Source organism: Mus pahari, chromosome 2 (genome assembly GCF_900095145.1).
Source record: "Mus pahari chromosome 2, PAHARI_EIJ_v1.1, whole genome shotgun sequence".
In the NCBI taxonomy this organism is placed as follows: Eukaryota; Metazoa; Chordata; class Mammalia; order Rodentia; family Muridae; genus Mus; species Mus pahari.
The window spans coordinates 9,800,703-9,827,230 of NC_034591.1; the positions used below are offsets into that span (position 1 = coordinate 9,800,703).

Here is a 26,528-nt window from a genome sequence, read left to right on the forward strand (position 1 = left end):
TGTGTATGTGTGTACGTGTGTGTGTATGTGTGTGTAGATAAATAGATGTATATTCATAAGCATATAATTTGTGTGTAATTTTATAGAAATATAAAATAATAAGATTCATTGGAGCTTTATCAAACAACCTTAGTATTATTCATCCTTCCCTACTCCTATGTGTTGACCTTTCTCTCCTGTTATTTGAACCCTCCTCCTCCTCATTCTTCCATATTTGAGTTCATATCAGAATTGTATCCTGTTATTTTCTCTCAGCTCTCCCACTCACCAGCTTTCTGTCATGCCCAGGCATTGTTTTCTTCAGGCTTTGGGGAATTATTTTGAATTTTTAAACATTTAAAAAGTCATGTCCACTTATGTTCTTAATTTTTCATCTTCTGAAATTATCTGTTTTTTGTTGACTCATACAAGGCAATTCCAATACATTAGCTGAACTCCAATAAAAACCTTTTTACAAAGAGATCTTAGCTATTTCTAATCATGATAAAATGGATGTTAAGATGCACATGTCAAAAGGCTTCTTAAAAAACATTAAAGGCATGAGAGGAAATCCATCAGAAAAGCTTGCTTTTCTTCCATGAATTATGTTCTTTGGGGCTTTATTTCAGAAAGAAAAGACATCTTAGCACAGAATGCAGAGAGAATCTGCAGGCGTGGCCCACTTTCCCAAAACTCTTAATTCTGAGCAGGTCAAAATAATACTTGCTTATTGCATGATGTATCGATTTTGTTGATTCTGGAATATTGCAAATAAAAGCCATTATCACAACTCACACGACTATTCTCACTTAGGAAAATAAAATTAGTGAAAATATGACAATATCTCCTTTCTCAGTCCTCGGCCACAATACAAGAAAATGTCTTAGGATCTATTCCATAGCTTTAGTAGTAGTGGCTCATATGTAGACACCTGTGATGGTTTGAATATGGTTGGTCTGACATGGCACCATTAGGTAGTGTGGCCTTGTTGAGTAGTTGTGTCACTGTTGGTATGGGCTTTAAGACCCTCCTATTCATGTTAGAGCCAATCTTCTCCTAGTAGCCTTCAGATGAAGATGTAGAACTCTCAGCTCTTCCTATACCATGACTCCCTGTATGGTGCTCTGCTCCACCTTAATGATAGTCTACTGAACCTCTGAATGTGTAAGCCAGTCTTAATTAAATGTTGTCTAAGTATTAGCTTGGTCACGGTATCTGTTCACAGCCGTAAAACCATAACTAAGACAACACACATGAGAAGCAAAGAAGACTAATCATGACTAATCTTTAAAAGGCTTGGAAAGAATTCCAAACACCTCTCAGTTGTGCCCTTAACACAGTTGAAAAGAAAAACCCCAGGATTTGAATTAGACTAGCTAACTAGTTTTCTTTTAATTGAGATGGAAATGATAATTACTTTTTTTAACCTTCCAGTAACAATTAGAGAGGTTAAAGAAATGATCTTATATACCCTAGGTGTTTTCTCTGTGGTCTAAAGGACAATGATAAATAGTCTTTACACTGTAAAGTCTATGGACTAATGAACATACAAAATATGTATACAGCATGAGTGTTGCTTAGATAATATTTAGTGTCATTGTCATTCAAATAAAGGAGTCACTTATAAAAACAAATTAACATTAGAGAATATAATGGGTACAAATTTATCCCATCCCCTATTCCTAGTTTTTTCCAGGCCACCTTCCCCACAAATATTGAGTTCCTGGTTCACATCTATGTACACATGAAAACATGTAGTGTTTCTCCTAAATCTCAAATTCCTTATCTCACACATGATTACAGAAGAGTATATACAGGACAAGACGTACTATTACATAAAATATTTTTATCACAAATTAGTAAATAAATATAGGCCAATTTATTGATAATGTGGTAATAATCTAATTTATGACTTTTGAAATTTAGTCAGCCTAGCATGTGCATTGTCCATCTTTTTAAACAAGAGTATCAACCTCTACTACAGATATTAGGGTATTATAAATAAATAAGAGAGAAATTTACATGTGTCTTATTTAATGGTTTCATAGGTATTCATAATTAATAACAGATTTATGTGATAACACAAAAATATAAAATGTGAAAAAAATAGATTGAAGTCCTTGATATTGTGTGAGGATGAAGATGCTTTTACTTTTAAAATCAAACACAGTGGTGACCCTCTAAGAAATTTGTTTTGTCACATCTCTTAGAAGTTCACAAATTCTATCTTATGAATTCTCTACCTCAGGCATCAGCGGCATAACCATTGGTCAATAATCAATGCTCTTGTTTTTAAAAACACATTTTTATTTATTGTTTGATCATATGTAGGGGCATATCTCTACTATGACGCACAGATAGGGGTCAGAGGACAACTTCCAAGTGTCTTTTCTCTTGTTTCACTATGTGAGTCACTGCTATCAAACTCAGGTCCTCAGGCTGGGGAGCAGACAGCTTTATCCACTGAGCCATCTCACTAGCCACTCTGCACAAATAAATAATCTCTTGCCCAAAGTCTCATGAGCCACCCTAATAAAGTTCAAGAATAATAAGCAATGAATTTGATAATATTTATCCAAATATACTTGAAAATGTTATAATGACCATTATTAATATGGGTTAATATTAGCAGAGTTTTTTTTAAAAGAATTATTTTACTTTTTAAATGCTACTTAGTAGTAGAAAGTACTGGGACCCAATAGTCACCTCTTTGTTACAAAGACAGACAGGGAACTAGATAGCAGAGATGGTTCCATATTGTAACCTTACCATGAGAGTATTGGGAATATAATTAAATGAGCTAATTGCACTCTGCTTCCTTTTTTAAACAAACAAATAACTAACTAGGATAAGCCTTCAGAAATATTTCATTTCTTGTATTTTGTCAAGAAATATATACATAATATAAACATGCACACATACAGTATGTATGCATGCATGAATGTATGTATGTATGTATGTATGTATGTATGTATGTATATTGTCCAATATAAGTATGATAGCATGTCAAGAAAACACATCTCTAACAATTAAACTACAATACTTTATAGTGGCTTTAATATAGTCTCCAGAAAATTGTAAAACAAGGTCATGAAATTCAACACAAGATCGTCACATTTATTTTAAAATCTAGTAGCTTTTATTGCTGCTGGAAGGTATGGGGCAAAGAAAAGATAAGTGCTAATTACAGATAATTGTTGAGTTCCAAGGACTTTGAACTTGTCCTGGCAAGTAAGATTACTGCAGCCTCCAGGGTAGCATTAGCACACCTGGCTGGAAATAAAAAGGAAGGAAGGTGAGTAGAATGAATCAGTAGGTTTCTTCCTCTCTGAAAGGTTCAGTGAGGTAAAAAGGACTTCGTTTCTTTTAAAACAAGCAAACAAACAGACAAACACAAAAACACTAACTGCCCTTTATTCTAAATCATCTTTTTTTGTTTGTTGTTGTTGTTTTCTTTTTGCCATCAAATCTACACTTCACACTACAGAGTCACAGACCCACTATGACCCCACAATGTAACACCCTGACATGGCAAGTACAGGGCTTACATGCATCTACACTGGTCCTTATGGCTGTTAGCTTGGTGTTTTTGTGAGGTTCCCACAGTGGGATCTGGTTTATCTCTGACTCCTTTGCCTGGCCTTGAGTCCCCTTTTCTCCTATTGGGTTGCCTTGTGCAGCCCGGATACCAAGGCTTTTGCCTTGCCTTGCTGTATGTTGTTTTGTCCTGTGTGCCTGTTGTCTCTTGGAGGCCTGCTCTTTGCTGAAGAGGAAACAGAAAGAGTGTGGATCTAACAGATAGGAAAGGTGGGTGGCAGCTAGGAGTGTAGGGAGGGGAAGCTGTGGTTGTGATGTAGTGTATGGGAGAAGAATGTATTTTCAATAAAAATTTAAAAACCTATTCTTCCTCTATCAAATTCTACAGTAATTTTTGGCACTAGAGATGTGGCATATGAACTTATATTTTTAAAATGTAGGGTATTTTTTCTTTAAAATAGTTAACTTATATAGACCTTATATTAATCCACATATAGCTTAAACTCAATGTGGATTATGTTTTGCTGGCATCTCTATCGTAAATTGTATTTGCTAGGCATAGAACACTAAGAGTGGTTTTACTTAAAATCCTATGTATAATGTGTATTCCAATTTTTTAATAAGTTAAAATTTGTTATAAGATTTGAAAAAAGTTTCAACTTAAAGTGCTAACATATGACTATCTCAAAACATAATTACTTGTTTTGTTTTATTTATTCTAACTGAAAAAGCAAACAAACCTAATGGCAAACACAGGTTTGCTTCATGTAAATTGCTAGTTAATACTAGATCTGATTTTCCATTGCCTCAGTAGTACTGGGAATTAAACTCTAGTATGCGAGGTGCTGTACTTCATTGCCCTTATCGAAGCACTACATGTCACCCCAAAAATCCAGAAAATAATTTTTATCAATTAGAAGTAAAATCTGTTAGATATTTTCTTTATTTACATTTCAAATGTTATCCCCTTTCCTAGTTTCCCCTCTGAAAATCCCCTATCCCCTCCCCCTCCCCCTGCTCCCCAACCCACCCACTCCCATTCCTGGTCCTGATATTCCCCTATACTGGGACATAGAGCCTTCAAAGAACTAAGGGCCTCTCCTCCCATTGATGATCAACTAGTCCATCCTCTGCTACATATGCAGCTAGAGACACAGGAAAGGAGATAACATTTGAAATGTAAATAAAGAAAATATCTAACTAAAAAAAAAAAGTAAAATGTGTACCAGTCTTGGTAATACATACCCGTATGTAAAAGTAACTTTAATTTGTCTGATATAATTGCCTTCTCAGAAGTGAATAATCTCACCCTTTCTAGTTCTTGATGAACTCTGGCTGGCTGGTCTAACTCAGCTCTTCTGGGTCAAACTCCTCTCCAAACTGACTGATTCAATCTGGCTTCTCTCAGTTTTTTTACAGAAATTTTCTGCTTGGCCTGAAAGTAATTTTGGCAATTTGTTCTACTCTTCTGGCTCCTTCTTCTCTGGCTTCAATTACCTCTGCTGAACTGCATAGAACTACATGAACTCACTAACAAATTCAACCCTGACTCCCAAACTGACTCAGCTCTCTCTCTCCCTGAGCTCCTCTTAAATAGCTTCTCTTTCCTGTGCTCTCTCATGAGGTGTCAGGTGTATTCTATCTCTGAACTCCCTCTGTCAAATCTTTGTCTCTGGCTCATCACTTTGTCTAACACTCAGTTAGTGGTCACTTTCAAACAAGGCTGCTTCCTTCTACAAACTAAACTTACGTTAAGGGTGTCTACTAAGGGTATGTCTGTACTACAGCCTGAGGGATTAAAGGTATATGGCAGACATGTCTCCAGATTATACAGATCTAGGTCTTTGGATGTGATCCCTTGCCAGAGCAGCCATATTGCTGGATAAAAATTCCTCTACACCTATATCCCAGAACTGGAGTGATATAGACACAAATGCAAGGCTGGCCTCAGCTACACAATGAGTTTATGACCAGCCAGGTCTATATGAAGCCCTGATTTGAACCATAATAAATATAATATAATATATCTTAATGTAATAAATGTCATAAAATATAAATAATGAAAGCTTGTTAAATTTCATTGAGGAAAAGTGCCAACATTTAACTTGAATAATATTGAAATTTACAAAACAAAAAAATACACATATATGGAATTGATACAGAAGAAATAATAAAAGTAAATGCAATAATTACTATCTGAAGAACTTTTCATCACTATTGACATGTATGAGAACCTGAGTAAAAATGTTCATAAAGGTTGGAGATTAGGAAACACACAATATTATTTAGGGCAGAAGATATTTAATAATTGGAGACTCAGAACTATCGAACTTAACAAAACTCAAAAACTGATCATATTGTATAGATGGAATAGATATATAAATAGTAACATCATATAATTTTACATTACACAAGTACTTATAAGCCAGAGGGGCTTTCAGTTTTCTCTGTGAAACATGAGATATAGGTTAACTTTAAATCCTGGGTTCATGAGAGATGATTTTAAACTCCTACATCCTTCTCTGCCTTCTTCTAAGTTCTAAGATCACCTACACCTGTCTGTGCCGCAACAGCAGGCTCAAACCATAGACCTAATGTGGTGCCTGCCACCTCCCTATGATAGAAGATAAAATTCCTTACCAAAAATTTCACCTTGATTCTAATAAGTGGAATAAGACCTCTTCAGTCTAATAAGAATTTCTTGGCTTATTTTTCATTTCTGTGCAGTAATGAGAGGTGGGTGATAAGTTAGAGAGAACATAACATCAACTCTAACTTCATGAACTGGCACCTGTAATCTGCTTTATTGAAAAGTAGAACTTGTTAACAGGTCTACTATTTGCCTTGTCTTCATTTTATAGTCTTCCTTTTAAAAATTCTATTTTTTCATTCATTTCCTAATCCAATGCTATTTATTAAAATACTACCAAAGACAGTTTTGCCTACAATGATCTTGCATTGGAAAAAGTTGCTGAGACAAAATTAAATTTACATGAACTTTAAGTGTTAGAGATTTAGACATTCTAACAATATAATTTCAAAGGAATATTTTCTGAGGGACTGGAGAGGTGGCTCAGCAGTTAAGAACAGTACTGCTGCTCTTGCGAGGACCCAAATTCAATTTCCAGCACCCAACACACAGGCCTCGCAGAATCCTGTAACTCCATCTCCAGCGTCCTCCTCCCTCTTCTGGACTCTATGGGCAATTGCACTCACATATGCACAAACCCACTGACACATAAGCATACACAGACTTAAGAATAATCAAAAATAAACCTTTAAAGATAAAATAAATACTTCTCCAGTCAATGCAGCTTTAGCAAACATTTTCACAATGATTTTATATAAGTGTCTCAGGAATGTTTATTTTACATTTTCTGAGGCAGTGATGGAAGATACTATTTAGATTGGTCTTGCACATAGAATTCTGCCTGCCTCTGCCACCTCAGTACTGGGATTAATGGTGCCTGCGATCACACCTGGCAGTTTTGAAAGATTTTCCTTGAATTTTTGTTGTTCGGTCTATATCTTACATCTCCGACCCAAAGTGCACATGTGGACAACACCTTCAAGGGGACGTTTTCAATACTTTAGGCCACATAAACATTTTCCGGCTGAAGCTTCCCTGATTTATAAAGTCTAGGATGTTGCTAAAATTAATCACAAAATTACTTCTGAAATCCATTCATTCTAATACATTTTGAACTGTATTTTACAAATATATTTTGTAAAGACATTTTTGCAGTATTTCCACACATGTGTGGCAATGTTGTGACAATCTTACTCACAGAAAGTACAAGGTGACTATGAATCTCAGAACCCTATACTTAATCTCTTAAATACACAAAACCACAGACCACCATCTTCTCTGAAATAGTGATTATGCCTACTAAATTATTTTTTATGGTGTGAGGGAATTGTTTGTTAATTTTAGTGGTTTGTATTTCCCTAAAATATAAGTTAGATATTTCAGCATCTATATTAACATAGGCACATAGATGTGACAAGTACACATTTCTCAAAAAGGTGTGTAACTTTGAGGGGAGAAGTGGGAAGATCACTGCATATTTTAGTAAAGACAAAAACACCTTAGAAAGTGCTAAAAAAAGAAAAACTGTTGAAAATAGAAATAATTTGACAACCACACTACTTGAAACATGTTATCTAGCTAAAGAGATAATAGGACCCAGTTTTGCCAAAATCAAATTAAATTATGCATTCTCTTTATTAATATTAATTTAAATGAAAAGAATATATCAATTTAAAATATAGGAAAGATTTAATTGCAGTAAATATTTTATACATTAATTTACTTCTAAAATTTCACAGGTTAAGAAACTAAGTTAAATTTTAAGAGGTTAACCATGTATCATTTTAATCCTTTATTTCATTTTTTTCATTTTTATTAGATATTTTCTTTATTTATATTTACAAATGTCATCCCCTTCCCTAGTTTCCCCTCCGAAAATCCCCTATCCCCCAACCTTCCCCCTGCGCCCCAACCCACCCACTCCCATTCCTGCTCCTAGCGTTCCCCTGTACTGGGGCATAGAGCCTTCACAGGACCAAGGGCCTGTCCTCCCATTGATGACCAACAAGGCCATCCTCTGCTACATATATAGCTAGAGCCAAAAGTTCCACCATGTGTTTTCTTTGATTGGTGGTATAGTTCCAAGGAGCTCTGGGGGTACTGGTTAGTTTGTTTTGATGTTAATCCTATGGGGTTTCAGACCCGTTCAGCTCCCTGGATACTTTCTCTAGTTCCTTCATTGGAGACCTGTGCTCCATCCAATGGATGACTGGGTATATCCACTTCTGTATTTGCCAGGCACTGGAAACAGCTATATCAGGCTCCTGTCAGCAGACTCTGGTTGGCATCTGCCTAGTATCTGGGCTTGGTGGTTGCTTATGGGATGGATCCCCAAGTGGGGCAGTCTCTGGATGGTCATTACTTCAGGATCTGCTCCGAACTTTGTCTCTATAACTCCTGCCATGGGTATTTTGTTCCCCCTTCTTAAAATGATTCTGAGCTTCTGGGCTAATATCCACTTATCAGTTAGTGCATATCATGTGTGTTCTTTTGTGATTGGGTTACCTCATTTAGGATGATATCCTCCAGATCCATCCATTTGTNTAAGAATTTCATAAATTCATTGATTTTAATGGCTGNGTAGTACTCCATTGTGTAAATGTACCATATTTTCTGTATCCATTCCTCTGNTGAGGGACATCTGGGTTCTTTTCAGCTTCTGGCTATTATAAATAAGACTGCTATGAACATAGTAAAGCATGTGTCCTTATTACACTGTGGAAAATCTTCTGGGTATATTCCCAGGAGTGGTATTGCTGGATCTTTTGGTAGAACGATGTCTAATTTTCTAAGGAACGCCAAACTGATTTCCAGAGTGGTTGTATCACCTTGTAGTCCAATCAGCAATCAGCAGTGTTCCTCTTTCTCCACATCCTCACCAGCATCTGCTGTCTCCTGAGTTTTTGATCTTAGCCATTCTGACTGGTGTGAGGTGGAATCTCAGGGTTGTTTTGATTTGCATTTCCCTGATGATTAAGGATGTTGAACATTTTTTCAGATGCTTCTCAGCCATTAGGTATTCCTCAGTTGAGAATTCTTTGTTTAGATCTGTATCCCATTTTTAAAAAAGGGTTGTTTGATTTTCTGGAGTCTGACTTCTTTATATATATTGGATATTAGCACCCTATCAGATTTAGTATTGGTAAAGATCTTTTCCCAATCTGTTAGTTGCCTTTTGGTCTTATTGACAGTGTCCTTTGCCTTACAGAAGCTTTGCAATTTTATGAGGTCCCATGTGTCAATTCTTGATCTTACAGCACAAGCCATTGCTGTTCTGTTCAGGTATCTTTCCCCTGTGCCCATATCTTCAACGCTCTTCCCCACTTTCTCCTCTGTAAGTTTCAGTGTCTCTGGTTTTATGTGGAGTTCTTTGATCCACTTAGACTTGAGCTTTGTACGAGGAGATAAGAATGGATAAATTTGAATTTTTCTACATACTAACTACCAGTTGAGCCAGCACCATTTGTTGAAGATGGTGTCTTCTTTCCACTGGATGGTTTTAGCCTCTTTGTCAAAGATCAAGTGACCATAGGTGTGTGGGTTCATTTCTGGGTCTTCAATTCTATTCCATTGATCTACCTGTCTGTTACTGTACCAGTACCATGCAGTTTTTATCACAATTGCTCTGTAGTACAGCTTGAAGTCAGGCATGGTGATTCTACCAGAGGTTCTTTTATTGTTGAGAGTAGTTTTTGCTATCCTGGGTTTTTTTGTTATTCCAGATGAATATGCCAATTGCCCTTTCTAAATCTGTGAAGAATTAAGTTGGAATTTTGAAGGGGATTGCATTGAATCTGTAGATTGCTTTAGGCAAGATAACCATTTTGACTATATTGATCCTGCCAATCCATGAGCATGGGAGATCTTTTCATCTTCTGAGATCTTCATTGATTTCTTTCTTCAGAGGCTTGAAATTCTTATACAGATCTTTCACTTTATCTTTGAGTTTGTTTATGTAGTGGATTATATTGAATGATTTCCATATATTGAACTGTCCTTGCATTCCTGGGATGAAGCCTACTTGATCATGATGGATGATCATTTTGATGTTCTTGGATTCAGTTTGCGAGAATTTTATTGAGTATTTTTGCATCTATATTCATAAGGAAAATTGGTCTGAAGTTCTCTTTCTGTGTTGGGTCTTTGTGTGGTTTAGGTATCAGAGTAATTGTGGCATCATAGAATGAATTAGGTAGAGTACCATCTGTTTCTATTTTGTGGAAGAGTTGGAGGAGTATTGGAATTAGGTCTTCTTTAAAGGTCTGATAATCTGATAGATCTCTGCACTAAACCCATCTGGTCCTGAGCTTTTTTGTTGTTGTTGTTAGGAGATTATTAATGACTGTTTCTATTTCATTAGGGGATATGGGACTGTTTAGATCGTTAATCTGATCCTGATTTAACCTTGGTGCCTGTTATCTGTCTAGACAATTGTCCATTTCATCCAAATTTTCTAGTTTTGTTGAGTATAGTCTTTTGTAGTAGGATCTGATCATTTTTTTTAAAAATTTTCTCAGATTCTGTTGTTATATCTCCCTTTTCATTTCTGATTTTGTTAATTGGGATACTGTCCCTGTGCCCTCTAGTAAGTCTGGCAAGGGTTTATTTTTTCAAAGAACCAGCTCCTGGTTTAGTTGATTCTTTGTATAGTTCTTTTTGTTTCCACTTGGTTGATTTCAGCCCTGAGTTTGATTATTTCTTGCAGTCTACTCCTCTTGGGTGGATTTGCTTCCTTTTGTTCTAGAGTTTCTAGGTGTGCTGTCAAGCTGCTAGGGTTTGCTCACTCCAGCTTCTTTTTGGAGACATTCAGAGTTTGAGTTTTCCTCTTAGGACTGATTTCATTGTGTCCCATAATTTTGGGTATATTCTGGCTTCATTTTCATTAAACTGTAAAAAGTCTTTTATTTCTTTATTTCTTCCTTGACCAAGTTATCATTGAGTAGAGTGTTGTTCAGCTTCCATGTGTATGTGGGTTTTCTTTCTTTCTTTCTTTCTTTCTTTCTTTCTTTCTTTCTTTCTTTCTTTCTTTCTTTCTTTCTTTTTTATTTATTATTATTTTCTTTATTTACATTTCAAATGCTATCCTGAAAGTTCCCTATACCCCACCCCCGCCCCTGTTCCCCTACCCACCCACTCCCACTACTTGGCCCTGGCCTTCCCCTGTGCTGAGTCATATAAAGTTTACAAGACCTATGTGGGTTTTCTATTATTTAGGTTGTTATTGAAGATCAGCCTTAGTCCGTGGTGATGTGATAGGGTGCATGGGATTATTTCAATATTTTTGTATCTGCTGAGGCCTGTCTTGTGACTGATTGTATGGTCAATTTTGGAGAAGGTACCATGAGGTGCTGAGAAGAAGGTATATCTTTTTGTTTTAGAATGAAATGTTTTATAGATGTCTGTTAAATCCATTTCATAACTTCTGTTAGTTTCACTGTGTCTCTGTTTAGTTTCTGTTTCCAGAATCTGTCCATTGATGAGAGTGGAGTGCTGGATTCTCCCACTATTATTGTGTGAGGTGTAATATGTGCTTTGAGTTTTAGCAGTTTCTTTAATTAATGTGGATGCCCTTGCATTTGGAGCATAGAGCTCAGAATTGAGAGTTCATCTTGATAATTTTTACCTTTGATGAGTAAGAAGTGCCCCTCTTATCTTTATTGAGAACTTTAGTTGAAAATCAGTTTTATTCAATATTAGAATGGCTACTCCAGCTTGTTTCTTAGGACCATTTACTTGGAAAATTGTTTTCCAGCCTTTTACTCTAAGGTAGTGTCTGTCTTTGTCCCTGAGGTGGGTTTCCTGTATGAAGCAAAAAGTTGGGTCCTGTTTAAGTAACCAATCTATTAGTCTATGTCTTTTTATTGGGGAATTGAGTCCATTGATAGTAAGGAAAAGTCATTGTTGCTTCCTGTTACTTTTGTTGTTAGTTGGAATTCTGTTCATGTGGCTGTCTTCTTTAGGTTTGTTGAAAGATTACTTTCCTGCTTTTTCTTGAGCTTAGTTTCCCTCATGTGTTGCTTTCCCTTTATTATCCTTTGAAGGGCTGGATTTGTGGAAAGATATTGTGTAAGTTTGGTTTTGTCATGGAATAACTTTGTTTTTCCATCTACAGTAATTGAGAGTTTTGCTGGGTATAGTAGCCTGGGCTGCATTTGTGTTTTCTTAGGGTCTGTATGATATCTGCCCAGGATCTTCTGGCTTTCATAGTCTCTGGTGAGAAGTCTAGAGTAATTCTGATAGGTCTGCTTTTATATGTTACTTGACCTTTTATCCATTACTGCTTTTAATATTATCTCTTTGTTTTGTACATTTGGTGATTTGATTATTATGTGACAGGAGGAATTCCCTTTCTGGTCCAAACTATTTGGAATTCTGTAGGCTTCTTGTATGTTCATGGGCATCTCTTTCTTTAGGTTGAGGAAGTTTTCTTCTATAATTTTGTTGAAGATATTTACTGGCCCTTTAAGTTGGAAATCTTCTTTCTCATCTATACCTATTATCCTTAGGTTTAGGTTTGGTCTTTTAATTGTGCCCTGGATTTCCTGGATGTTTTGTGTTAAGATCTTTCTGCATTTCACATTTTCTTTGACTGTTGTGTCAATGTTTTCTATGGTATCTTCTGCACCTGAGATTATCTCTTCTATCTCTTGTATTCTGTTACTTATGCTTGCATCCTTGGCTCCTGACTTCTTTTCTAGGTTTTCTATTTTCAGAGTGGTCTCCCTTTGTGATTTCTTTACTGTTTCTACTTCCATTTTTAGATCCTGGATGGTTTTGTTCAATTCTTTCACATGATTGCATCTATTCTCCTGTATTTCTTTAAGGGAATTATTTATTTCCTTCTTAAGGTTTTCCATTGTCATCATGAGAAGTGACTTTAGATCCATATCTTGCTTTTCTGGTGTGATGGTGTATCCAGGACTTGCTGTGGTAGGAGAGTTTGGTTCAGATGATGCCAAGTAAACTTGGTTTCTGTTGCTTCTGTTCTTATGTCTGCCCCCTTCTCTCTGATTATCTAAAGTGCTTGTTGCTCTCAATATATCTGATTGTATCCTGTACTTCCTGTAATCCCTATTGATTCAGGACTCCTCAGAGTCAAGCTTTCTCTGTGATCCTGTGATTCCAGGATCCTCTGCACCTGAAATTCTGGGTGTGTCAGAACTCTTGGCAGTCAAGCTTCCTCTGAGACCCTGAGATCCTGGTGTGACCAAACTCCTGGGATCCTAGGATCCTAGAATCCTAAGATCCTGGGTGTGTTACAGCGTCTGGAAGTGGTGTCTCCTCTGGGGACCATGGGGCTGTCTGCTGTGTTCGAATCCAAGGTATACCAGGACCAATCAGAAGGAACCCGAGATGCTGGTCAAGCAGGGCTCCTGTGTTCTTGCTCCTGCTGTCACAGGCCCATCACAATTGGCTTGGAACAGATGTTGCATATCACTCACCAGTGATCCTAAGATCTTGGGCGTGCTAGGGCACCTGCAGCCTGGAGAGTCCTCTGGGGACCGTGGGACTGTCCAACGAGTACATGTCCAAGGTGGCCCGGAGCTGGCACGACCCAAAGGGCCCTTTATTTCAATTTTAAATTCTACTGTTGCATTTAAAGCATGAGGAAGTCTGTTCTCTATCCAGCCTTCTTTCATTATATGATTGGTTGCCTGTGTTTCATCCTTTAATTTTTATTCCTCCTTCCTTCCTCGAACTCCTCCCCCTCTCTTCCCACCAATCCCTCTCTCCTACCACTTTTCCCTCCCTCATTTCTTCTTTCACTTGTTCTTTTCCTTTCTTCTCCTTGCTTTATTCTCCTAGGTTGTCTTTTAACATATTAAATATTCAGTCTTGATTATTTCACAATGACTGTGTTTCTTTAATATAGCAGTATACTCTTTCAGAGGATTTACTCTTTCCCTATCCTTTAATCATATTATTTTTTATGTGAAGTGCAATTAAATGAGCTCTTCCAGCACATAAGCTCATCAATATTTCCAGGCTTGTGCGATACTGTCTCAGTGTTCTATTGCTGTGAAGAGACACCATGACCAAGGCAACGCTTACAAAAGAAAGCACTTAGTTGAGATGGCTTACAATTTCAGAGGTTTAGTCCATCATGCTCACAGCAGTGAACATGGCAGCATGCAGAGAGACATGACCCTGGACAAGGGACTGTGAGCTCTACATCCATATCTACAGGTAACAGAAAGACAAAGATACTAGGCCTGCCTTGAGTACTTGACCCTTCAAGGGCACTCTCTGTGACACATTTCCTCCAATAAGCCTACATCTATACCAACAAGGCCACATCTCTCAACAGTGCCTCTCCCTTACCAAGCATTCAAATCTATGAGCCTAGTGGGGCCATTCTTATGCAAACCATCACAGATACATTAGGTATAATTACCTTAGTATTTTTCTCAACCAATAGTATTCATTACTTTTATTTACTTTAGTTTCCAGTTTTTTCTTATCTGTGAATACTTTATTATCTGTACAACTTTTATTTTTCATTTTTACTTCATCTATCATTTGGTCATTTTACTCTTGAAGCATATACTTTATACCTCTCTACCTCTCTTCCTCTCCTGTCCTTACTCTATGACAGGGTCTCATGTATGCAAAATTGGCGTGAGCTCACTGTGCAGCAGAGCCTGGCTTAGAACCCTTGAACCTCCTGCTTATAAACCCCCAAATGCAGGTATTATAGGCATGTGACACAGTGCCTGTTTTATTCTCTTACTTTGTAAGTTGCAGGTTTGTGCTACATTGTAGAAAAAAAATTCATTTCTATTTTGAGTAATGTTATTATTTTCTGTTCAGTAAATTGACACATGAAAATGACACATATTTTTAGGCTACCATATGATGAATCAATTCATGTACACCTTGGATGGCATTCAAATCAGGTTAATCAGATCTTTTGCCTCAAATATGTAGTACAGAAAATATTCAATTTTTTTTCTCCAAGCTTTAGAATATTAGTCTAATAAAATCAAAGAAGCATGAGTTTTAAGATATCAATACATAAACATTGGTTGAAAATTTTTTTCCTGCCATTTACCCACATTCCAAAATACTATCACAATCCTCTATGTTATGTGATGCCCTGGTACTCAGAGTTTCGCCCAGGTCTGGAGCAGGGCCCCACCCTCTGAAGACAGCAGACACACAGATTTCTTTTTATGTTCGCAGAAACATCTGCTTTAGAAGAAAAGTCACTCAAAAAACTACTTTAAGATGACTTCAGTAAACACAGACTTTTCTCTTTTTCAGTTAGAAGTGTTAAAGAGCAAGCTGGAATATCTTTGAATCGAGTGAATCTTATCAAAGGCTTCACAAGCATCCCACAGAGAAGGATGAGAGGTTATACTTCCAGGAAGGAAGCAGGCAGTGTGATGACTCAGGAACTTTAATTAGCAAGTGTTTCAAAGTGAGGCAGCTAGGAGGTGATAGATCATTGGCTATTGGAGTTCGGCCCTAGTAAAGGGGGTTATGACCTATAAAAGTGTATTTTCCAGAGAGAAAATACTTATGTATCTTTAATGCAATCACTTCTGTTCACTTCTATTGGCTCCAAATAGTGAGGGTTTTTTGCTTGACTATTTACTTTAGAGTGAGAATTCTCTTTCCAAAGGAGGTAATCTGAGATGGAGTATGGGGGAAAACAGAGGATCATGGGAGGTGCATATGATCCAGTGGCATTATATACATGTATTAAAATGTCACAATAAAGCCCAATATTTTTAGAGTTATTATATACTGGTAATAATTTTTTAAAAGACACCCCCACAACCCAGTCTCTGAAATTGTTTCATAAATGGGGGACACCTGTCTCTCTCTTTATATCTTTGAGGACATGGTTCCCATCGCTTGTGATCAGTTTACCCACCTATTCAGGTTTGGTTTCAATTCCTCCTTTGAGACTCAGACAAAGTGATCAATCCAACAAACACAGAAACGTCTTCACACTCTGAAGAGATAATGTAACCTTTGTGAATTCCTTGGATCTGATATTGGAGTTTCAGCTGTGGGTCACCAAGACTGTTTTTTCTGACTGCTGACAGCCCCAAGGTGATGGACTAAGGCTGCCAGCTCAAAGGTTTAGTAAGGCTTTCCAGGGCTGGGTGTGGGCTGTGCTCATTGCTCATTTACACAGGGCTGGGGTCTGGGATCCTCTAGTGTTAGCCAACTTTCTCTTTTCTTTGTAAACTTCTGCATGTCTGATGTGGTCACCAATACTGCTGAGCTGGACTTCGCTGAGATTTGTCTTTCTCTCTTTAAACAACTGGTCTTAGTATATAGTATCACAATTATTAACAATTGACCAAAAAGGATGACAAGATATTCTCCTCTTTTCCCCAGCTCTGTATTTGTAAGAAAGAATGAACTTCACACACTTCTATGAAAATAATTTATCATAGTGGATTTATAAATTAAAATTTTAAAACTTTAATGTTGATAAATATAATCCATGTGAACAAGGCTCTTTTGATTTTTATAAAGTACAAATATATCCCCTGAAAACAAATGTCTGAGAATATATTGTGTTTAGAGACTTTCAATAAATTCCTGAGCTCTAAATGTGGAAATGAAGCTGTTAATGTGGCCCCAGTGAACAATGCCTTGCAGTGCTTCAGGCCTGGATTTCCCACTTGATAATCCCATCTGCTAATGTGCTGTTTTATTCTTTCACAGAATTCATTTTCCATTGCATCTCAGCTAATCCCCATCCTACTTGAAGCCCTAGCTCTTTTCCAAGAGGAGCTCCAGTGTCACATTATTTTTGAAACCATGTCACTATACTTCAGAATTATTCTTCCTAGTCATTTATTTATCCATAGAAATATCTAATTAAATTATCTTTTCCCAATAGGTGAAAAATCTTACAAGTCTGGACTAGTGGTTATTTAAAATATATAAATTTATATTTTCTTTTTAAACATAGCTGCCAACAACGTATTCTCAAACACTTCCTTTGAGGCTGTATTTGTACTGTTAAGTAATCAGGAGGGTCCTGTTTATGAGGATTATATGTATCAACATTAAGAATGTAAGATTATGATTGAAAAATAGATATGCATTCATACTTATTCATGCATCTTATACACTCTGTATTCATCCTGTTAGCAGGACTCTGAGCCCAAAGTAAAAAGATGAACAAGTTGTGTGTTGGTGAATGAGTCCATGAATTAACAGAGAAATTGGTGGAGTGACAGCAGATTTGATGGCATGGAAAGTTCCTTCAATAATAAAAGCTAAAATTCTAGAAGAAACTATGATTAATCTAGCCTAATTCACATGTACTTTTTGCCTTCTGCAGTTTTTTTCATTACACATCACTACCACCTACATTTTATAAAGGAAACAGGGAATAGAAACTCTATATAGTAAGATTTGAGTATGCTAACATGTATTCTTGAACAAGCCTGGTGATACAACACCAGAGCCAAGATACAACAGAAATGTTGGTAAACAGTATACTACACTTTAAAAGAATTTTTCCCTGTATATTGTATTAAAATTTTTATAATTTCCATGTTTGTTTCTCTTCCTACAAAGTCATCAATTACCTCTTCAAACTTAAGACTCAACAGCTGAATACCATATCTATTTATAGTTTCTTTAGCCTACCATCATGTTTAGCATGCTTTCTTATAAGTACCTGAGTAATGTGATCTCCATGAAGCTATTCACTCCTTAAGGGTTTGAACTGTGCATTATATCCATAACATACAATAAAGTGTTTAATACTTAATAAAATTCAGTAAGTGAGCATTTGAACCAGTGATTAAACTAAACATTTAATAAGTAGTGTTATTTATTCTTCAAGTTGTGTTTGTTGACTTCTTCTAGCTAAAACTCAAGTAATGGGAGAAATCAAGTTAGCACTGAAAAAGGAAATGAAAACAGATGGTGAACAACTAATAGTTGAAATTCTCCAGTGCAGAAATATTACCTACAAATTTAAGTCTCCGGATCATTTACCAGGTATCTACTTTCATTATAATGATCAGTGACGGGTATCTACTAGCTTCTAAGACCGTCCCTTAAAAATTACAAGAAAATTTAGGTAAAATTTTGCCTGTTCATGGAAAACATTAGAATAATATGCGAAAGTAATTTAATTTAATTTCTACCTTAAGGATAAAATCATTTTTCTAAGTTTCAGCTAGATTTTTAAGCACAAAAATTAGTATGCTTACCCAAGATACATTTCACAGACCACATGAATCTCAAGAAGAAGGAAAACCAAAGTGTGGATACTTCAGTCCTTCTTAGAAGGGGGAACAAAATATCTACGGGAGGAGATACAGAGACAAAGTATGGATCAGAGAGTGAAGGAAAGGCCATCCAGAGACTGCCCAACCCAGGGGTCCATCCCATACACAGTTACCAAATCCAGACACTATTGTGGATGCCAAGAAGTGTTTGCTGACAGGAGCCTGATTATAGCTGTCTCCTGAGAGGCTCTGCCAGAACCTGACAAATATAGAGGTGGATGTTCCCAGCCAACCATTGGACTGAGCACAGGGTCCCCAATAGAGGAGTTAGAGAAAGGACTGAAAGAGCTGAAGGGGTTTGCAACCTTATAGGAGGAACAACAATATGAACCAACCAGTACCCCCAGAGCTCTCAGGGACTAAGCTACCAACCGAAGAGTACACTTGGAGTACCCATGGCTCCAGCCGCTTGTGTAGCATAGGTTGTCCTTGTCAGACATCAATGGGAGGAAAGGCCCTCGGTCCTGTGAAGACTCGATATCCCAGTGTAGGTAATGCCAGGATGGGGAGGCCGGAGTGGGTGAGTGGTGAAACACCCTCATAGAGCAGGGAGCGGGGGATGGAGGTTTTCAGAGTGGAAACAAGGAAAGGGGATAACATTTGAAATGTAAATAAAGAAAATATCTAATTTTTAGAAAAAGCTAACTATATCTGGGAACACTAAAGATAACACTCTTCTGGTAATTATCACAGAGAGCAACACTCAGGCATGCACATTTAACTGTTTCATGTGTAGCATCTTTTTAAAAGTTAATTTCTTTCAGCGCTAATTTTCTTGTGTTCTGTGAAATGTTTCTGAGAAAATACAAGAAGGGAATGATGTCCTGTGTTCTCCTCCCAAAATAAAGCAATTCCAAGGCAGAAAAAAAAATTAGATTGCTATTCATAATAAACAACAATTAATTTAAGTAAAGATAACTTAAATTTATAAGAATCTATACTTATAATCTCTGAATGTTTTATGCAACAAATTGTGTACAATTTATTATTCTTGTATGGTTCATGATGAGGACATCAGCATACAAGAGAAAATGCTGTGATGATAGGCCCTTAATAGACTTTCATCTTATTTTCAGATTTATATGTGAAAATATATGTGATAAACATTGCCACCCAAAAAAAGGTTATTAAAAAGAAAACAAGGGTATGTCGACATGATCGAGAGCCTTCCTTCAATGAAACTTTTAGATTCAGCCTAAGTCCTGCGGGCCACTCGCTTCAGGTAATTAATTGTGTTATATATTCTGATTTACTTTTCCATTCAATATTAGTATACTTACTGTCCACTCAGTTATTCTGTGTTTAGAGACTGATCATGTACTATATGATAGTTAATCATTAGAAGCACCACCACAGGAGCCCTGTGAACCCCCTTAACACTCTATCCAGTTCCCCACCAGTTGACTACTCAGCTTTGCTACTTTGGGTGGATTCCTCTTGTCCTCATGGTCACTCTCTCTCTACTATGCCATTTACAACAATTTGGTAATGCACCATGTCTTCTTCTCGCTCCTGTCTCATCTCTTTAAATTCATCACACGGCAACCAGAATTATCCTTACCAAACATTGTTGGGTTTCCATTAAAGCTGTTCAGTAAAACATCATTTTCTTCTATCATTCAAGGTCCTCTGAAGTGGGCTATGTTTATATAGATTTGGCTGTAGTTTCTTGTCGCTTTCCTATATTCCAGACACATTTGAGTCTTTTTAAATTACATTAAGCCTTGAGCTCTTTGCCCATATTTTCCTCCCTTTCAAAGCTGCTTTCTTCTGTATCCCCGTAGCCCATCTTTCAATACCCATTTTTACCGAAAACCCTAAGTATAATTCATAACACCTTATTCACTAACCATCTCACCTATAGCTCTACTAAGCAAAGTTTCTCCTATTCAACAATTTATATTCTTACATGTTACCATTTCTCTATGGCAAGGATTAATTTTCATTATCTTTTTCCCTGTAGTCTAGCAGGATGGTTATCACATAACATGCCTTCAGTAGACATGCAGAGAAAGGAAATGTGGATAGAGGAGAATATATGGAAATATATGAAACTATTCCACAATACCAGTACTTAATACTTTGCAGTGGAGATGAACATATATTACAATCACAAGTTCGGTGGTTGGAGAGATAACTCAGTGGTTAAAAGTACATACTGCTCTTCCAGAGGACCCTACCCAAGACCCACATCAGCTGGCTCACAACCTCTTGTATCTTCAGCTTCAAGGACTCTCAAGTTGTCTTCAGGAATCTAGCAAACACATGTACATATAAATTAAAATTAAAGTATATATATGCATATGTTTTCTATGCATATATTTGAAAAGAAAAAGTTAAGCTTCATTGACAGAACTAGTATAAATCCCTAAAGACAAAAAAATAACTCTAAGTCCTATACAAACAAAAGTATCATTCGGAGATTAAATTAGGAGTGGTGAGTTACAAGAATGGAACACCATGAGTTTCCCTGAAATTAACTTAATATCAAGGTAGGGACTCAAATTGTTTAAAAAATATGTGAAGTTCCCAAACCTAAAACTGATAATTATGTATGAAATTATGGATTTTAAACATGAAAGTTTTTTATTAAGCATAACTAATTAGAATAAGCAAATTTGTATTATTATATTATATTATATTATATTATATTATATTATATTTGCCTATCCTTCAGTGTATGTGATTTGGGGATATAGTAAAATTTGAGGAAGACTAATAGAAATGTTGATCTGAACTAATTTGTATTAATAGACTTTCAAAAGCCTCTCTGCTCTCTTTCAAGTACTTGTAATACATCCTCACATCTCCCTCCCTTCCTGGTTATCGTTTTATAATAAAATCTTCTTAAAAATTGGAAGATGTTCATATGCGTGTACCTATCTACATGTAATTCTGACTATGTCTTCTAGATTTTACTTTTCTCCAATGGAGGGAAGTTTATGAAGAAGACTTTGATTGGAGAAGCTTGTATCTGGCTTGACAAAGTGGATCTGAGAAAAAGAATAGTCAATTGGCACAAACTGTTGATGAGTCCTACTCAAACACACTGAAGATGTGTCTGCTCAGGGTGAGGAAGCACAGCTCCATAGCCTCTGATCGAGACTGTAGTTGAACACTACCGTGGTGATCTATGATTTCAGGGGCAGACATGAGGTCAAAACCAAGAAGCAAATGGATGGCATGGCTGTGGGATGATACAAAGAGACTTTAAAAGCTCGCATGTTGAGGGCAAACCAATGGAAATAGGCCAGAGACACTGGATTGCTCATAGCTGTGAAGAGAAACTGTGAAAGAAGATTTGATTTTTTTAAAGATAAATGTCTTTGATCAGACTGAGCGAGAACTGTACAAAGAGGCACAAAGGTTATTGTGGTGTTGAAAGGTAGTGTGAAAGCAATTGCTTATACACACCTAACCTTGTTTGAAAAAAACTGATTTAACGAATCGTGGTTTTCTAAAGATCAAAACTCCTTGTCTTATATTCTCATCAAACTTCCTGTTCTGGAATTCCGACATAAGATTAAATTCTGAGTTGTCTATAGGACCAGAAGGCGACTGTGCTTGTGGGGGAAATTAAACCAGAGTGATGAACAGTGGATTTTAGATTACAAGGTGCATGTTTTCCCTATGTCTGTGTTAGAAAGCTGTACAACAGTAGGTCTGAATTCTATGTGACAAAGCACATCAGTTTTGGTGTAATTTACAATAGTGAAGAGTGAAGATAATAGTAGGTTAAAATGAAATTGTATTTATCTAGAAATAAAATAAAAATTAGAAACTGGATATTAAAGAATGTTAACCCACAAAATATGTACCTTGGTTGAAAACATTACAGCCTCCATAATTTTCATCAAGTGAAGGTGTTCTCAACTGTACACACCAAGGTACCTAGATTAATTTGTGTGCCCTAAGAAAAGGGTTGCTTGTTCTCTGAGGAACTGCTATTACATGTATCATATTGCTTATTTCCTTTCACTTGCATAATGTACTGTCAGAGATTAAAATTATTGTTCTGGCAAACAAACTATATTTATCATATAACATTGATTAAACTCTTGTCATTTCCTGATTTTTCATGTTTTTTTTTTCTCTAAACTCAATGCCTACATAATGAAAATTCTGATATCAATTCTCTTATTCTGCTTTCTTGCTAGTGATATCAGAATTAGAAATCACCTATGATGGGAAAGAATGTAAAAAGTCAATGTTTGAAATTAAAACATATTTGAATTATTTTAATAATATAGACTCAAACAACCAGTATATGAATCATCAAGATGAAGCATTCCCTTCCCCATCAACCACCAATGCCCATAAAGAAAGTAACACAGAAATTGTGGGAAACACACTCAGCTGGGATGAAAACCCTGGTTTCTAGTCCTGATTTTATTACTTACTTTGCACATATCAACTTGCAAATATCATTTAAATTCACTTTCCCCTGAAATAATGGTGTATACAGAGATATATGAAATAGGAAAGCACATTGCAAATATAGCTTTATATATAAGTGGAGAGTTAATTATTATGTAGCTTTTTAATTCTCAAATTTTATATGTGAGAAACAACTTCAAAACATTGGTGAGCATCAGCATGGGAAAAAAACAGTAAATTGTTCCAAAACTCACTTGTGTTTAAACATAAACTTCCATTTAACATGAAAAAGATTGAATATTAAGTAAAAATTATTTGTCACACCAAATTTATTAAAGTACATGGTTATAATCCCATTCCCAAACCCTACCCAAAATAAACTAAATGGCTTTGTGGAGTTTTTAAGCTAAAAATTGTTGCTTTATTTAAGATGAGATTCTAGTAGGATTACAGGAAATCATCTCAAAATTATTGGTTAGATATTGAATTTTCTCATGTTCTGGAGAAAAACATTAAATGTTAAAGCAATGTAAAACATTAGGAGTAAAGAATTTCTAGTATATGATAAATTGTATACCTTACGGTGATTTAAATAATATATAAATTCACATTGGTTGTCCTAAAATACCACCACTCTCTTCCCTCCACCTTTTGGCCCTGCCTCCCAGACAATGTTATGCCACTTACCACTAATGGTCTTCTAAACTGAACAATGGGAGATGCAAATTTTCAAAACTAAGATATTGCTACCGTTTTAGTTTTAGAGACTACCAGATCTGCTGATGGTTACCATGGATACTTCCAGCAGACAATTGCTTGAGGAAGCCTATAATCCATCACAAGGGAGGGGGGAAGAAGTGTAAGAGGATCTTCTGACATCAAAAGGCTCTGCCATTTGCTTTTCACAGTAGGCTCTGGTTCATCCCCGATTCTGTTCTGCAGCACTGGTACTCCAAGGGTTTCCTGAAAGGTTGTATAGCACTGGTACTCCAAGGGTTTCCTGAAAGGTTGTATAGCACGTGGCTTACACCTTACACAGAGGGACCACCAGAGCAAGATCATCCTGAGTAGCTAGCTATTAAGCCTAAAGAATGGAAGGCTTCCTAATACAGCTGCCCTTCCATTCTAAAAACCTAGCGATTGGGGTTAGATCTATCAGACCAATCAAGGAAGTCATTGATGGAGCTTCTGATCATGCACCAGCATTCCCCTTGAGAAAGAAAAAGATCCTGCCAGTGTGCCAAGTTTGCAGCTGACGAAACTCCTAGGTTGTAACTAGAATTGCTCTATGCAACACCAATTCTTATATGAATGCACTTCTGAGGGACACTGATTGCCCTTCTCACAAAACTATTTCTTTTTTAATTGCAAATAGGGCTCTTAGTATTTTTTTACTTTTTTGTAAATAACACGATATATGATTTTTCATTTTTATTTTATTTTATGTTATTAGAAATTAGCTTTTTTATCTTAATAGTAACAGTTTATAATCTCTAATTACTAGATTAGTAATCTTCTTGCAACACTCAAACCTTGAGAAACATTTCATTTCCCTACTAGTCCATTGAGTCATCAGGGATGAAAATTACTTGTTGGTTTAAATTTAGTACTAAGAAGTCTTTCAACAGAGAAGAAAAAGCACAGAGTGAATTTTTATAAAAGATGGGAAATTATAGAATCATTATTATAGATAAAAATAACACTAGTAGCAAGAAGTTGGTGTTTTCTCTGATTTTACTCAATACTAAGAAAAGTTTTGGTGACTCTGAACTCATTTGATTACCATTTGTGTTTTAAAAGAACAGTACTCAACATTAAGGGATAGTAATTGCCCTTGATCCTTAATATGGTCCATATTTTAATAGATCATGATAGTTAAGTATACATTCTCTGCATATCTATGAGGTTGACTGGGGGAATCATACACACTAGACTAGTTGTATCCTGGGAATATTATAGCTGGTAACCAGCTGATATTGATTCTCACTATAGAATGGTTGTTATGATGTTGGTGATAGTCGTAGTAGCAAGAGTGGTGGCAGTGATATGGAGTAAATAAATTATTTGTTACTATATTGTGCCCAGTTTCTTAGAAGTGATTTAATCAATACTTCATTTCATTCAAGTACCATAAAGATGTTTATAGTATTTTTTTACTTTATTATTTAAATCATAACTAATAATATTTTTAAAAACTTATTTTAATTGCTATAATATCAAATAGTCCAAAATTAGCCAACTACAGCTACATGTGTTTATAACTATACGTATGGCAGAAGTGACTTTCCCTCTTTTTGAGTTTGAACTGAAAGTGAAAGCTTAGTAAATAATCATGAGCTTCTCCCTTAATAATTATTTGCCTTTAGTGTAACACAAGAATGAATGAATGAGTGAAACGTATATTCTCATCGACTATGACATATTGGTGTTTTCTGTATGTCTCGTGTGACTATTACTGAAGATTCATATTAAACTAATGTCACTTAATCAAGTTCTTTATCTGATAGGTACACTGAGAGCATTTTCTGAATCTGTTATCCTGTATATAACTAGACATTTGGTAACACAGCAAACTGTAGAGCTAGCCTCATCTTTTGGAAGTCAGCATGTGACTGTGATTATCATTCAACTGTGTCCATATATTTATTTCGTGATGTGCTCAGGTGCTCCCAATACTGATTAATGTGTGTGCTAATATCTTAACAACACATCTGTTTAAAAATTGTGTTTCTTGTCTAAGAAAAGTTTAAAACTTAATAAAATTTATTTCCAATAAAACATGAAGTTCTTGGAGATGCCTCTCGTTTCTGACGATACGTTGCATGCTTTCTTGGTGGTTTGCTAATATTTTTATTATTTTCTTGTTTACCAAACAGTCTGAAAAATTTAATGAACAAATGTTAATTCTTGGGCTAGTGGTTGTATAAACTGACCTGAAAATAAATGAGAATTGTGTAGAGACAAAATGCTTGTAAATCTGTCTTCAGTTTTATTCTATGTAAAAACATGTCTTGGTTTTGTGACTGTACACAGATGTAACTTAATAACATATGTAAACTGTGCTGTATAAAGGTTGTTGCACCAGCCTTACTAATAAATACTGAAAATATCAACTTTGACATCTTGTGTTTAACAACAAAATTTTCAGCCCAGGTTGGAGTATATTTGTACATTTTCAGGCAAAGCTTAAAATTACTACCTTATCACAAAAAGTAAGGAAAATCCAAGACAGTGAGTGGAGATACTAACTTCTGCATGAAGAGGGTTAGAACAAAAAGGTTTCATTCTGTTGTCTATTATTTTCTTGGTGAAGTAGGTGTGAAGTCACCTGCTCAGAAAGCAGTGGAAGCTAATAATGAGTAACAGTTAGACGAGAGGAAGAGAGACTTAAAATCGTTCTCCAGCAGAGTGGAAGAATAAATAAACTAAAAGATAAAAGAAGCTGGACCATTCATCAGACTGAACACAGAGTTCCATGTATAAAGACTTGATAAATTCTAATTGGCACAGACCTCATCATATACATTAAACAACTAATGCACATAAATATGAATTATAGAATAAGATGATTTTAAACTGGTTAGTGATAAATATTAAAAAAAAACAAGTAAATAAAAGTAAAGGATAATGAACTAGGGGAGTTGCTGTAAGTGTATTACAAAATTGAACAAAGGAATAGAATCTGTGCTTAAGTTTGCAAAATATCAAGAGCCCATGCTGCAAGCTCAGCTGAGATACTGGTCAGAATTTACCCATTGATCTGAGAGAATTAG

At 36.0% G+C, this 26,528-nt stretch overlaps 1 protein-coding gene across 1 annotated transcript in view; it reads left to right on the forward strand.

Annotated features, from left to right (window-relative positions):
* Pclo (piccolo presynaptic cytomatrix protein) overlaps positions 1 to 24,176 on the forward strand; it is a 317,165-nt gene extending 292,989 nt beyond the window's left edge. The window contains exons 24-26 of the mRNA XM_021190148.2: positions 17,951 to 18,085; positions 19,455 to 19,600; positions 21,291 to 24,176. Coding sequence (XP_021045807.1) covers positions 17,951 to 18,085; positions 19,455 to 19,600; positions 21,291 to 21,431 — 422 coding nt within the window. The 3' untranslated portion in view covers positions 21,432 to 24,176. The remainder of the gene's footprint in view (positions 1 to 17,950; positions 18,086 to 19,454; positions 19,601 to 21,290) is intronic.
* Positions 24,177 to 26,528: the final 2,352 nt, after the last annotated feature.